At 40.5% G+C, this 15,142-nt stretch overlaps 1 protein-coding gene across 1 annotated transcript in view; it reads right to left on the bottom strand.

The window, feature by feature from the left end:
• Positions 1-1,376: 1,376 nt before the first annotated feature.
• Positions 1,377-15,142, bottom strand: part of STMND1 (stathmin domain containing 1) — a 23,530-nt gene continuing 9,764 nt past the window's right edge. Inside the window, exons 2-5 of the mRNA XM_006091749.3 lie at positions 13,097-13,277; positions 8,939-9,090; positions 2,267-2,398; positions 1,377-1,661 (exon numbers count right to left, since the gene is read on the bottom strand). Of these exons, the coding sequence (XP_006091811.1) occupies positions 1,377-1,661; positions 2,267-2,398; positions 8,939-9,090; positions 13,097-13,277 (750 nt within the window). The remainder of the gene's footprint in view (positions 1,662-2,266; positions 2,399-8,938; positions 9,091-13,096; positions 13,278-15,142) is intronic.

The following is a 15,142-nucleotide window of genomic DNA, read 5'->3' on the forward strand; positions in this document are numbered from 1 at the left end:
AAGAAGACACCTATTAAGAAGGGCTTCTGGTGGCTAATGGGCTCAAATTTTAAAAAAGAGTCTAGCAGCCATTTCTATACAAGGACTTCTCACACAAACTGCACTTCAGGGAGAAGTTTGCACTGAACTTCCTGCCTCTGCACTGAACTGCCTGCTTGCACTGTGTTTCTGCTATCAGTGCCAGCCCTTATAAAAAAAAAAGTTCCTGTGATCTTATTTCAACCAACAGAGGCCCAGTGCACAACATTCATGCACTGGGGGCGGGGAGGGGTCCCTCAGCCCAGCCTGTGCTCTCTCACAGTCCGGGATCCCTCAGGGGATGTCTGCCTGCTGGCTTAGGCCCACTCCCCACACTGTCCTTACCTTGGAGGCTCTCGCCAGCCGTGAGTCCGGCTTCTGGCTGAGTGGCGCTCCCCCTGTGGGAGTGCACTGGCCACCAGGGGGCAGCTCTGTGTTGAGCATCTGCCCCCTGGTGGTCAATGTGCGTCATAGCAACTGGTCATTCCGCCATTTGGTCAATTTGCATATTAGCCTTTTATTATATAGGATAGGACTGAAGCTTTCCCCAACAAATTGGAGTTGTGCAGCTCTGACCAACCAGAGTGGCCCTATTCTGCCCAAGCAGGACAGTGCCTTTTGGATCAATCAAACTGCAAGGATATGGTGTCCTCATTTGCATGAGGACAGACCAATCAGGGACTAGGGGTGGAGACTTCAGTCCTTATAAGCCAGCTCCTCTGTGGCTCTGAAAGTGCTCATTCTCTTTCCACCAAAGACTGAAGACGGGGTAGAAACTGAATTAGCCAGAGCAAACCAAAGCACCGTGTAGCAGACCAGCACAGCAGTGAGCAGACCAGCAAGGAGCAGGGCAGAGCTGTCTAGCTGGAGAGGGCCTGGCTCCAGGGCTGCCTCAGAGCCCTGCTATTCTCATAGCTGTGCTGTATCACAGTTGAGCCCTTTTGCACTGAATAAAGTTTCCTTCTTCACTGCACCCCAAATTTGGGATTCCTGTTGGAATTGAATTGGTGCCAATGGCCATCAGTTGACAAGATCCATGCAATTTGTCTTACAGGACCCTCAGAGGGTGGACACAGCCAAGGGGCAGGAGCAAAAAGGAAGGGTTTCATTGGGCACAAACACATTATTGTAAGCTGGAGGTACTAATAAAGACATCTTCACAATGTTTGAAGCCAACTTTTAATATCGAAAGTAGTCGAATCTTCCTTTTTGTGAAGCTAGCATAACCATTAGCCATTTAATTTACTCAGCTAACTAGCCCATGCAGCCAGGCAGTCAAAGAAAAAGATAAGACACACAAAACCTGGCATGACTGGGGGAAACGGGTGCTTTTTCACAGAATTCACATAAATGGCTCATTAGAATATGTGATCTTCTTGGTTGTAGGACATGTCTGACTCCACGATGCCAATACCTTCATAACTGTAGTCTCTATCATTTGAGGTCACATCACTTTTGCTCTTCTTTCTTTTCAACGGCTTTCCTCCCTGCAGGTCCCACGGCTCAAACACAGCAGAACTCACAGGGTTAAGTCCTTTGGCAAATGGAACCTCAGCCCCACCAGGGTCAGCTGAGTCTGAACGATTGGCGGAGGGCAGAAGTCGGTCACTCCGTAGTCTCTTTCTCATTTCTTCTTCTTTTGTCTGAAAGGCAGTATTGAAGAATGAAAAAGAGTCCAAATAATGTTCTAATGTTCTCTATGTTTTCATTAATATTGCCTGTGGTTAACGTTTATGGCATTATTTAGTCATTTAACAACCTACCCGTTAAGGAATTCCTGTTGAAGAAGACAGACACACTTCCTACCCTCATGCAGCTCCTAGTCTAGTTGGAAAGGCCCAGGAGAGAGATGGCAATGAAGACTGTGGGAGGGATATGAGGACCACTTGTGCAGGGGCTGCAGGAGGTCTGTGATGGTCTCTTAGGCCTCCTCTCACCTCCCATCCTCCATCCCCACACGTCCCCTCACCCCTAGCCCCAACTTAAGTTTTTCTTTTTTCATATGAAGAAAAGTCCGCACTTAGTTCTGGGAATTGGATATTGCTTGCTTAGGCTATATTGATGAAACTAATTCAACCATTTTCAAGATAATGCCTTATTCCTTCACCATACACATGAAAAATTAAGCATACAGCGTAAGAAGCATACAGATAATGAAGATAATACAAATCCACACAATTTGTCTAAACGCTGCTGAAAGGAAAGGCTCATCTCAGCAGGCAGCGCCACCCCGCCCCAGCCCAGGTACCTTCCTGCGCTCGGCCACCGCCTGCATCTTCTCCTCTATGTCCTTCATTGTGAAATCTGTTACTTCCTTTTTGATCTTGAGTTTTTTCAGCCTGGCTGGTGGCTTTCTCAGTGGCTTCTCAGTCATGTTCACCTGGAGGAAGACACGGAGGAACAAATGTACTCATTGGCAAAGGGAGGCCGAAGGTAAAATAAACACAGTTTAAAATATAAAACCTAAAACTCTAAACTTTACAGTGTCCAATTTAAAAAACAACATGAAAACTGGTAACAACAGAACTGAGTCCTAAAGAAAAAAAAATCTATTGGTGCCTAGAAAAAAACAACAGGTTATTACCAAAAAAAAAAAAACATGAAAGAATGCACTAATGTCCTGGAATTGGGTGAGAACTCAGGAGAAGGAAAAAAAAAAACAAAACTTGAGAACAAACACAAGATAGGAAAAGTTGGTGGATGAGTGATGAATTTGTGATGCAAGGTCTAAAGTTAAACCCGATGATTTTATAATATGCCACAAACTACAAATGACTTTCCTTTGGGATGGAGATTAGTTCCCAGCACTTCTGGTCATGGGAGGGGAGAATTAATGATTACTGGGCAGCAACTCTGTGCTGGACTTTGCTGTTGGTACATCGACAGCAGAAAAAACCATCCATTTCGTATGAATGACAAAACTTTAAACAGTTCAAAGCAGTAATAATGGCTTTCCAATGATAATTTCTAGTTTCAAAAAAGTAACATTGTTGTAAAGCAGTGATTCTCAACCTTCCTAATGCCACCACCCTTTAATACAGTTCCTCATGTTGTGGTGACCCCCAACCATAAAATTATTTTCCTTGCTACTTCATAACTATAATTTTGCTACTGTTATGAATTGTAATGTAAATATCTGATATGCAGGATGTATTTTCATTGTTACAAATTGAACATAATTAAAAGATAGTAATTAATCACAAAACAATATGTAATTATATATGTGTTTTCCGATGGTCTTAGGCTACCCCTGTGAAAGGGTCTTTCCACCCCCAAAGGGGTCGCGACCCACAGGTTGAGAACCGCTGTTATAAAAGGTTTATAAAGAAAGTTTTCACATTTATTCTTTTAAACATTGGGTTAAAATAACATACATTAATTATAAAAAATTAAAATGATACATAAATAATCTCCTAATACTCTGTTTGGCATGTGGTCTCTGATCATGACCACTTTAAAGTACATCTGTAATTTTTAGTCAACCATAAATGGGATTATACTACAGACATTGCTCTGCAATTTGCTTTCCTCACTTTATATGGACATCTTTTTAGCTCACTATACATGGATTTATTACGACTGGGGGAGGTCTTAATGAACTCCAAGGCTTCATTATAAAGTGAACTGAATAGATAATTTCTCTAAAGATGTTTAAAGACAAAAGAGATACTGATATCCATTGATTTATCTAAAAGACTGTCTCGTCAGACTGCAATACTGTAAATACTGAAAAAATAAATCAAAGAGAGACAATTTAGCATAGCAGAAAAGGCACCAGAAAGACCTGGGTTTGAATCCTGGCTCAGCCATGGTGTGGCTTGGCATTAAATTCCGTAACACTTGCCTTCCTCATTTGTAAAATAGGTTTAATAATACTTTTTCATGGGATTATTTTTTTTAAACGGGGAGGAGAAGTAGATCTTAGCCACTCAGTAAATGGAAATTATTTTTGCATGGCCAGGGTTGCTCAGTGGTTGAGTGTTAACCTATGAATCAGGAGGTCACAGTTCGATTCCTGGTCAGGGCATATGCGGGCTCAATCCCCAGTGTGGGGCGTGCAGGAGGCAGCTGATCAGTGATTCTCCCTCATCATTGATGTTTCTATCTCTCTCCCTTTCAGAAATCAATAAAAAAATATTTTTAAAAAGTGCAAATTACTTTTCATTTGGTGAAAGCAGTGATTTTTTTCAATAACCACATGGAATCATAACCAAGATATAGCATTTGTCACAAAAGGGAGGAATGAGAGTTGGAATCGCAGGGCCAACAGGCAGGGGGCTGGGCTTTAGCCTCTGGCCTGCCTACCACTCATACTTACTGTGTGACCTGAGACAAGGCACCTTTGCTCTATGTGCTCAGTTTTCTCAAATGTAAAAATAACGAGGGGACTGGGATGGCTAAGCTTCCTCTAGCTTTAAGATGTGTGATTCTCAGAAAACCTGTTAAAGGGGAAATATTTGTCGAAGTTTTGGTTCAGTAACAGCCTTGAGGTAGTTTTATGTGGTGAGTTGTTCATTACAAATAACTGGGATGGTCCTAGCTGGCTGCTTAGTGGTTAGAGCATTGGCCTGTGGACTGAGGGTCGAGGGTTAGATTTCAGTCAAGGGCACATACCTCAGTCCCCCTCGTGCGGGAGACAACCAGTCAATGTGTTTCTCTCACATTGACATCTCTCTCCCTCTCTCTCTCTCTCTCTCTCTCTCTCTCTCTCTCTCTCTCTCTTTAAAGTCAATAAAAATGTGTTTTTTTTGAAAAAAATCCCTATAGAGGTTACTAGTCCCATAATTTTAAGAACACCATTGGAGGACTGCCATGCCCTAAGATGCTGTGATAAGATTTGGGTCTTTTTTCCAGCCAATCTAACTGTATAATATTACCTCTTGCCTCCACTGTGTATTCCTCAGAGCTTCCTTAATTAACTATTGACCTACAGATGAACCCACCTTGGCTATGGCCCGTACTGGAGCCTTGTGCATAAAATAGGCCAAAGCTTCTGGGAAGAGACGTATCATTCCTGCTCTGTCACTGCTAGACCTCCTCGGGGAGGTCAGTCTGAGCGTTAACTGGCATTATTGGTCTTTACCCAGTGACTTCCTCCTCAACAAACTCCCCCTGAGGTTCAGCAAATAATGTTAGAGACTCTGATGCAATGTGGACAAACACCTTAACTGCACTAAAGGTTACCAAGTACAGAAGTTGCTGAGAAGGGAATAAACTCTGACCGGAGACAGGAGGAGTCAATAAAAAATTCAGAATCTTATGTAGGGAGACTCAGCATGCCCTAAGAGATAGGGAGAAATAAGTTTGGGATGAAAGACACTTAAAGCAGTTAATACCTATGTGGATAAATGAGAACCAATCACATCTCGCTAAAGAGATCTATCCCAATCCATACACATCTATAATAATAAAAGTGTAATATGCTAATTAGACCAGATGTCCTTCTGGACATCCTTCCGGATGACATTCCAGATGAAGCCAGGGCTGCAAGGGAAGCCTGGGTCCTGGGTGCCAGAGGGAAGCCGGTGCCGGCAGCTGGACAAAGGAAGGCCTACTCTTGCATGAATTTCGTGCATTGGGCCTCTAGTATTTACATGTGTGCAGAACACCAATGAAAATAATACAGCCAGTTATGTCTCATTAGAATGTTTTAAAATATAATGATTCACTTAGTCTGATATTAAGCTTCTAAATATTATGTTTCTTACATATCATTGTATTTTCTCTGAGTGAACATAACATCTATTAGTATAATATGCCTGAAAGCAGGTTATCCAGAGGGCATTATGGAATTGCTATAGTAGTTGCCAACAAGGAAAAGATGAAATTAAGGGGAAAAAAAAGGGCAAAGGGGGATCTGTGGTGGACTTCTGGGGAGAGACTGGCTCACAGGGGAGTCCCCTGATTCAGAAGATGAACGAAGGACCCTCACTTTTCAGCATCTTTTATTATATGTTACTCTAAATGACAACTGAATTAAAGAGAACCTGGCTATGTCTAAAATGCCCTTGTATTTAAGTATACTGTTGGTGTACATAAGTCTTGTTTCTAAAGTATTCTCATATCTATTACTCTTTTTCCCCCAACATATTTAAAATGTTTTTTTAAGCAATAAAAAAAAAGTGTTTACATGTCTGACTGGATTTACCACATTGACGTAACGGAAGACATTAACATCCCCTTTTGACCATCTTCTTTTTGTTTCCCTTCACTCTGGTTTGTTTTTTAGCCAATTTTTATCATTTGTTTCCCCCCTCCCTAAAAATATTATTAAATATTAGATAGTCAAAAGTATTAGCTATCTAATAATATTTCCATTCTTAATATGGGTCCCTTTTTGTCCTTCAAGTTTAATTCTCATCTTTTCACAGTGGCCTTATACCTTTCTTTAAAATATGCAAGGCACCTGGTGTCTGACACACTTCTGTTCTCAACTACACATGAATTGGAGATTTTACCTTGACAATGAGCGATCATATCTCTCCTTCATTTCCTTATGCTTCCTGGGTATAAGCTTAGTGTTATAACTGCTAATATGTTATATTGTTAGGAATTCTTCAGAATTCTCTTCACAGCGACTGGGGGATTTCAATTTCAAAAGCTTCAACCCTTGCCAGCTCTGGGATGAATTGGAAGGCTGTGTGCATGTTCCTTGATACTGCAGGGCAGTGGGTCTCAGCCTGGGCTGCCCCTGGGAAGCGCCGGGAGCTTCCAGCCCAGCCACTGGTCCCAGGTGGAGCCTGGGCACTGGGGTTTTGAAAGCTTCCTTGGTGGCTCGAGTGTGCAGCCAGGTTAAGGACCACTGCACCAGGCCAGTGATGGCGAACCTATGACACGCATGTCAGAGGTGACACGCGAACTCATTTTTTTGGTTGAGTTTTCTTTGTTAAATGGCATTTAAATATATAAAATAAATATCAAAAATATGTCTTTGTTTTACTATGGTTGCAAATATCAAAAAATTTCTATATGTGACACGGCACCAGAGTTAAGTTAGGTTTTTTCAAAATGCTGACACGCCGAGCTCAAAAGGTTCGCCATCACTGCACTAGGCAATAAAAGGCACCACTATGGATTACTGCCGGCCTGTTTAAATCTTAGGCCAGGGCATCTTGGCCCAATTCCAAAGTAAAATAAAAACAACCCCCCCCCCAAAAAACACACAACACAAACAAACACAAAAGAGCTGTATTATTCTTACCTACCTCTGCAATCCCATCACATTTAAATCCTGAGAACACTCCAGCTATGCTCCTGACAACCATTCCATCGCTATAGAATATGAAAACAGCCTTCATCTTTGGCTCACTTAATGATGTTATTGCAAGTCAAGCCCACAGTTTTCTTTTTTTTTTTAAGAGACATCTCTTTCATGATGTAGCTCATGTTAATTAACCCTGTTGGTGCCTTTGCAAGGTCTGAGTCCGAACTCATTCATCTCTGGCGTTTGAATCACTGGAAAATGTTTTAATGCTATTCCTGTTGGCATTAACATCAAGGTTCCAGAGCATTTCCCTTAAGAAGGTATCACTTAGCTACTCAACATTTCCACAGTCTATCCGCCTCCAGATTGCTCTCCTGTCTTTTTCTTTTGACATACCTTCATTTTTTCTCACCCCCACCCTCGAGTCTACAGATAGGAAAAAATCTGTCCTCTCTCTTTCTGTATTAAAGATGCATTGTATTTGGGACTTTCAAACAAGGTACTCCAAAATGCCTTGTATCATGCCACTATACAAATGTAAATTGTCATTATGTTGACATTATCTTTTCCATTTTATGGTGCATTTTTACCTTTCCCTTTCCCCACATCCTCTTGTTATTGGCAGCCTGATAATATCATTTACAAGGTTTAGCAATCTCCTTATTCCCCCCCCCCCCACCTCCAAATACTTTCTACAGGGCTTATTTTCCTTCTTCAAAAGAAAATGCCACTTTAGATTTTATTCATGAATACTCAGCATTTTCTAAACGGAAGGGAAAATTGCCTTTATTCAAACACTTAGTGACTTGGTCTAGGTGCAAACTCTATTTAAATAATGTATCTTTTTATTCCCAGCTGACTGTTTTCCCTACAACACAAGTCATTGATATGATTTCTGGGCTCTATTGCCACCATTTCTGTCTCTTTTTTTCTTTCCCATCCATTTTTCCCCCCTCAGGCTTCTTTTTCTTGTTATTTCTTCTTTTATCTTCTTTCTTTTGACTATGTGTTAGGACTATTGGTGCTGCCTCAGTGCATTGGCTTAAAAAAGAAACAAATAAGAAAACAAAACAAAATAACAAAAATAGCAACAAAACCTGCTATCCTCTTCACAAATTTGCACAGAACTTATTAAAAAATTAAGACCTCAAGACTTTGGCCACAATAAGTTAAAATCAGAGTAAACATATTACTCACACTAAAGGAAAAATAATGAAGATTAGTCAAGATGAATCAACAAAGAAAAATAAGAGGAAAACCATTTCTATAACTGCATTTTCTCATATTTGACCTTAGACTGTGTATATAAATATATAAGCTTATCTGGTTTAGCTTTGGTATTAAGGCTTATTTTCTTATTAGATAAATCAGAATTCAGTTTTATATTCACAGTTCCTAGTACATAGGCAATGCTTAGTAAAAATTGCTGAAAGAATGAGGCATGTTATTCAATGGGGCTTATTGTGTCTCAAATTTAGTAAAACCCAAGATATGTTCTATTGAATTCATTAATCATTAATGATTAGGGCAATTCTGAATCCATAGAGAAGGATAGCGTGCAGAAAGGTGAGGGAATTTATGGGAGAAAAAAACTGGCTAAGATAAATGCTGTCTGTACTGTGACTATAAGATGCATATGCTGGAAATAACTTGGGATCAATCATATTCTATTGCTATTTTTAACTATAAGCTAATGTTAATTATAAAATTACTTGCCGTGACATCGTATGATTCTCCATTTCTAGATACTCTGCTGTGGCTTTGTATTATTCCTTGAACAATTAATTCCTCCAGGATGTCTGATGACTTTTGTCGCTCTCGATTCTCTAGGGGTTGCGGTTTATGGATTAATCCATTGGTTGTTAAGTCTTCCAAGGGGAAAAAAAAAGCAAAATTTAAGCTTGAAGAGATTATCAATCAAATGCTAAATGAATGCCATACAAGTCATGCTACTTAATTAAATCTTACACTCAACCCTCCTAGCTAAATATCTGTTTGTATTATAAATCTTTGAATCCTTTGAAGTTCAAATTCTTACTGTTCTAACAGAGGATACACATCAACATAATATACTGTTTACTGAGCAGACCCCATATTAACATAACAAAAAGTCTTTCATGTGCTGCTATGTACTAGCTTTTTGTTGTAACAACACTTGTACACTTGGGTACAGCTCCATGGGTTCACTGCACTAATTACGAAGCTAAGCCACAGCTAAGAATGAGATGTGCTTTGGGTGACTCTTCTGAGCTGCAGTTGGTTTCTATGCTTTGTATACAAGAGGATAAACAGCAGGATGTCGCCAAGAGACCTCTAGTTCTGCAACTCTGAGTTTGCAATTACACCATCTGCTAAGTCTCCATAAGTAAAAATATGCCTTTTTGAGAAGAGTCTTTGAACTTTATCAGAATTGGAGTCAAGTGGTATCAGCTAAATTTTTATTAGTAATTCTAAAAGTGGCACTGAAACAGTTTATAGGGGAACTTTTATAAACTGCACGGAGACAACCCCCATTACAAAGGACTCAATTATAGAAATAAACAAGCAAGCATCCATTTTTACAACTTCACATTGTAAAACAAAGATGCCAAGGGGAGTCTGCAGAAATGAGCTATCTTCTATTTTGTAACCATCAGGAAGTCTGGTTAGTAACCAAGTCCATTCATCTAGTGGGTGGAGTCCTTTCATGAAAATGTATAACCTGGGACTCTATTAAGTACTTTCTATGTTTTATAACATCTAAATTAGACATAAACTCTATAGGAGAGATATTATTAACTCTATTTTATGAAAAAACCTGATATGACAGAGGCTAATTAACTTGCTCAAGGTGACAAGGGTAGTAAGTAAATGAACTAGGATTTAAACTCAAGTCTGTTTGATTTCATCAGTCATGTTCTTCACCACCTCACTGTCCTCTTCCCAAGCATGCCAAGTACACGGGCTCCCATTTGTCACGATTCACTTCTCTTTCAGGATATTTCTAAAAAGAATGTCATCGTGGACACCGGTCACTAACACAATGAAATTACCTTAATCATTTCAACCAATTCTTTTCTGAATCCACTGAAGTACTTGGCTTGACATTTAGAGTCATTAACCTATACAGAAATTCTTGGACTATGTCAAGTCATTCTGACCAATTTTCATTATTTCTTGGGATATTGAAGAATTTTGGGGAAATATTTAAAAATAACATTGTATTTTTTTCTGATTATAAAAATAATACATCATAAAATTGGAAAATGTAGAAAAGAATAAAAAAGAGATAATAAAAATGTCCATTCTGTGACCATTCAGAGATCACCATTGTTAATATGTAAAATTTTACTTTTAGTAATGTGCCATCACACATTGTGTTTCCTATTCAGTGGCACATTTACATTAGCATTTTCTCTGGCCACTAGAAATTCTTCATAAGCATAAGTATAAAAAGTGAAGTCATACAAGAAAATACGGGTGAGTTTGTTTTTGACCTTGTTGTAGGGAATGGCTTTCTAACTGACTCAAAAACCAGATTCAATAAAAGAAAAGACTGATGAATTTTACTACATTAAAAAATTTTGCAAGGCCCCCCAAAACACAACCCCCAATAAAAGTCAAATATAGATATCGCATACCTCCTGATTGATGTACGAAGCAGGATACAATATAATTTTTGATATTCTTGCTAAAAGTGCATAACTCGGACCTAATCATGAGGAAATATATAAGACAAACCCAAACTGAGGCCATTCTACAAAATAAATGGTCTCTATCTCCAAATATATCAGGGTTATAAAGGACAAAGAAAAGCCGAGGGATTGTTCCAGATTAAAGGAGACTAAAACCACATGACAACTAAATTAAACATGTAATTCTGAATTAGCTCTGGAACCAGACACTTATAAAGGAGGTTTGTAAGACAATTGACAAATCTGAATATGGTCTGCAGATGAGATAGCAGTGCTGTGTCAATGGCAGTTTCCTGACTCAGATTCTTGTACTGGGATTTTGCAAAGAATGTCCTTGTTTTTAGGAAATACTTGTTGGTGTATTTAGGAGTAAATTATCTTTATGTCTGTAACTTACCCTCAGAAAAAATATACTTGTATATGAGATGGGGAGAGAGGGAAGGAGGAAGGGAGGCGGGAGAGGACCATGAAAACGCAAATGTGGTACAATGTTGACATTTGTGGAATCTGGATGAAAGAATATAGGCATTCTTTGTTTTCTGCAACTTTTCCTCAATCTGAAATTATTCAAAATAACATTTTTTTCTTTTTTTCCCCCATGGGAAATACTTGGGAAATGTTAGTGTGAAACTTGGAATTTTTACCCCGACAGGTTGCTTAGTGGTTAGAGCATCTGACCACGCACCAAAGGCTGGATGGTTCCTGGTCAAGGGCACTACCTCAGTTGCAGGTTTGATCCCCCCAGTTGGAGCTCATGTAGGAGGCAACCAATCGATCTCTCTCTCTCTCTCTCTCTCTCTCCCTCCTTCCCTTCCACTCTCTAAAAATCAATAGAAAAAAAATCCTTGGGTGAGGATTTAAAAAAAAATTTTTAAAGAAATTTTTAACAAATACACCCTGTAGATATGAAGAGCAGGGATGCAGAGAGCAGAGGGGTGTGTGTGGGGGGGGAGGGAGGATTGGGTAGAGAAAGAATATAAAGCTCAGGGCACTAGTTCCTACTCATTCTGTGGTAAGAGCTTTCTTGAGACCTAATTTATGCTACGGTTTGGAAACAACTGCTTTGGTAGTTCACACCCTCCCCACGTTGGTCCCTTGTGGCACTGTCCTGCTCACCCGTGGTCCTCCCCATCCTGCTTTCAACAGTGTAGGGCTGGCAGGCTAACTATTCGAGGCCATACCCAGGTTCCTGTCCACCTGCCAATCTCTAGTCTGTAGGAGGGATTCCCATCAACAGAATTTTCAGAGAGGAAAAAAATATGTTCTGGTGCAACGCACAGGGCGGGGGGGTGGGGGGGCGGTGGGGGAGGGGTGAGAGGGGGGAAAGGGGTGAGAGGGGGGAAGGGCTGCCCCTGTGCTGCATCCCCTGTCTTTGACCTCCTTCTTAGAGGTCACATCTTCACAATCAGAAACACAAGTTGAGGGCAAATGTGAAATTTGTGGTAACCTGCGTGTGCACGAACATCCAAGAAAAAGAATCTCATGTATAACCTACCTATTTTCTAATTCTAACTGTACCTAGGGAAGAATCTGTAGCAATGAAGAATGAAATGAAAGCCTTCGCCCCAAATAAAAGAGAGTACTTTTCCTTGAGGCCTGTTAAGTTCAATTTGTTTCAAAGGCTGATAAAATATAAATAAGAGCTCTCATCTCAACATCAGGGGGTAACTGAAGTAAAGTGAAAACACGCCATAAGAAAAATATTTATAAACGAACAGTTTCAAAGGGCACACTAGGTCATAATTACTTCTTTATATTTTGAAAGATTCTTTCATTGTAGATTTGCTGATACTTTGGATGGGGAGAGACAGGGGAAACAGTTGATGCAGGTTTTATTTATTTTTTCAAATGTAGAACTTTCCCTTGAAAAAGTGTTAACACGGTGGCGTTTAAAAGAATTTAACCAAAGCCTGTGGAACTTCTATTCCTAAGGCCTATTACCAACCACCAATAAGCCTCTTAGTTAAGGGGGGAAAAAGATGGTGTAATTACTCCCTGACCAGAAGACTCATAGTTAGCATTATTTACTCACAAAATGAAGATTTAAGGCTAAATTCTAATGTCTTAGAGAGGGGGACCTTGACATTTAGAGCACTCCCTGGCCCACAAAACTGTGATAAAGGGGCCACCAAACACATATTAAGAAATACATTTAGAGAAACGGTATTTTATGGAGATTAACACGAATGGGGGCTTTTACCTAAATTTATTCTTCTGTTCCTTCCCACAGGAGATGGGGAACTCTCTGGAATGGTTCCGGGTAAGCTTTCCAGCTGGACCTGTTTTTCCAGGCCTTCGGGGCCACCCACAGTGTCCTCGAGCAGGGCAGCCTCAAGCTGGGGTCTGCAGTTCTCCCCAGAGTGAGCCACATCCACATCAGCCTGGGAAAAGGGGGAAGGGAATCGTTTTGTGAGAGTCAAGATTCTTAGAAAATGGTTTCTTGGAAAACGAAAACAATGGAGCAAGACTTGATACGTGGATGTGGAGCTAACTAGTATTGTGGTAGGCTGAAGAGTACCCAGCGCCCTGCAGATGCTACCTTAAAAATATATTTTTTATTGATTTTTTACAGAAAGGAAGGGAGAGGAATAGATAGCCAGAAACATCGATGAGAGAGAAACATCTATCAGCTGCCTCCTGCACACTCCCCACTGGGGACGTGCCCGCAACCAAGGTACATGCCCTTGACTGGAATCAAACCCGAGACCCTTCAGTCCGCAGGCCGATGCTCTATTCACTGAGCCAAACCGGTTAGGCAGCAGATGCTACCTTAAACGGCAGAAGGGCCTTTGCGGATATGATCAAATTAGACCCTGGGATGGCAAGATTATCCTGGATTGTCTAGGTCAGCGGTTCTCAACCTGTGGGTCGAGACCCCTTTGGCGGTCGAACGACCCTTTCACAAGGGTCGCCTAAGACCATCCTGCATATCAGATATTTACATTATGATTCATAACAGTAGCAACATTACAGTTATGAAGTAGCAACGAAAATAATTTTATGGTTGGGTCACAACATGAGGAACTGTATTTAAAGGGCCAGAAGGTTGAGAACCACTGGGGTGGACTCCAAATATAATCACCAGGTTTTTATAAGAGGAAGGCAGAGGGAGATCTGACTATGGAGGAGAGGTGATGTGACCACGGAAGCAGAGAACACTTTACAAGGTGCTGTAGGCCGGGCAATGAGGATGGGAAGGGCCACTAGGCAGGGGATGTGGGGACGCAGCCCTAGACGCTGGAAGAGGCACGGAAAGTTCCCTCCTCAGAGCCTCTGAAAGAAACCAGTCCTGCTAACCTCCTGACTTTAGCAAGTGGAACTGATTTTGTGCTTCTGACCTCTGGTACTGTGAAAATAAAAATATTGTTTTAAGCCATTAGATGTATGTTCATTTGTTATATCAGTAATAGACAACTAATATACAGTTGACCCTTGAATAACACTGGTTTGAACTGTGTGCATCCACTTATACACAGAATTTTTTTTCAATAAATATAATCAGCCCTCTCTGTATCTGCAGGTTTCGCATTTGTGGATTCAACTAACTATGGATCGAAAACAGTATTTTCAACACTCCGCTGGGATGAGCAGATTCAGAGTCGGCTCTATGCGTTGTTCTGCATCATTTTATAAAGGGACTTGAGCATCCTCAGATTTTAATATGGGAGTAGGGTAATTGTCCTGGAACCAATCTCTCACGTATAACAAGGGATGACTGTAATTAAGTTTTGGGGGAACTAAAAATTATACATGGATTTTCCACAGCAGGGGCATTGATGGGATCCCCTAATCCCCTGTGCTGTTCGAGGGGCAACTGTAATATCTAATATGAATCTGTCAGGTACAGCTGTTATGCTGGGCATTCTGAAAGATCCAAAAGTAACAAGTTCATAAGCATCAAATGTGAAAAGTAAAGATACTGCTGTGTAAAATTAAAAAAAAAAGAAACTAGCTTCATTGTTTTTGCTGATTAAAAAAGTATTACAGCCCTGGCCAGGCAGCTCGGTTGGTTGTAGCATCCTCCTGATACACCAAGGTCATGGGTTCCATCCTCGGTCAGGGCACATACAAGAATCAATGAATGCAAAAATAAGTGGAGCAACAAATGTCTCTCTTCCTCTCTCTTTCTCTAAAATCAATCAGTAAGATCAGTGGTTCTCAACCTTGGCTGCACATTAGAATCACCTGGGAATCTTTTAAAAATCCTGATTTCTGGGCCCCATCCTCCGGAAATTCTGTATCTTTG

This window comes from Myotis lucifugus, unplaced genomic scaffold, assembly GCF_000147115.1.
Source record: "Myotis lucifugus unplaced genomic scaffold, Myoluc2.0 scaffold_95, whole genome shotgun sequence".
NCBI classification, from domain to species: domain Eukaryota; kingdom Metazoa; phylum Chordata; class Mammalia; order Chiroptera; family Vespertilionidae; genus Myotis; species Myotis lucifugus.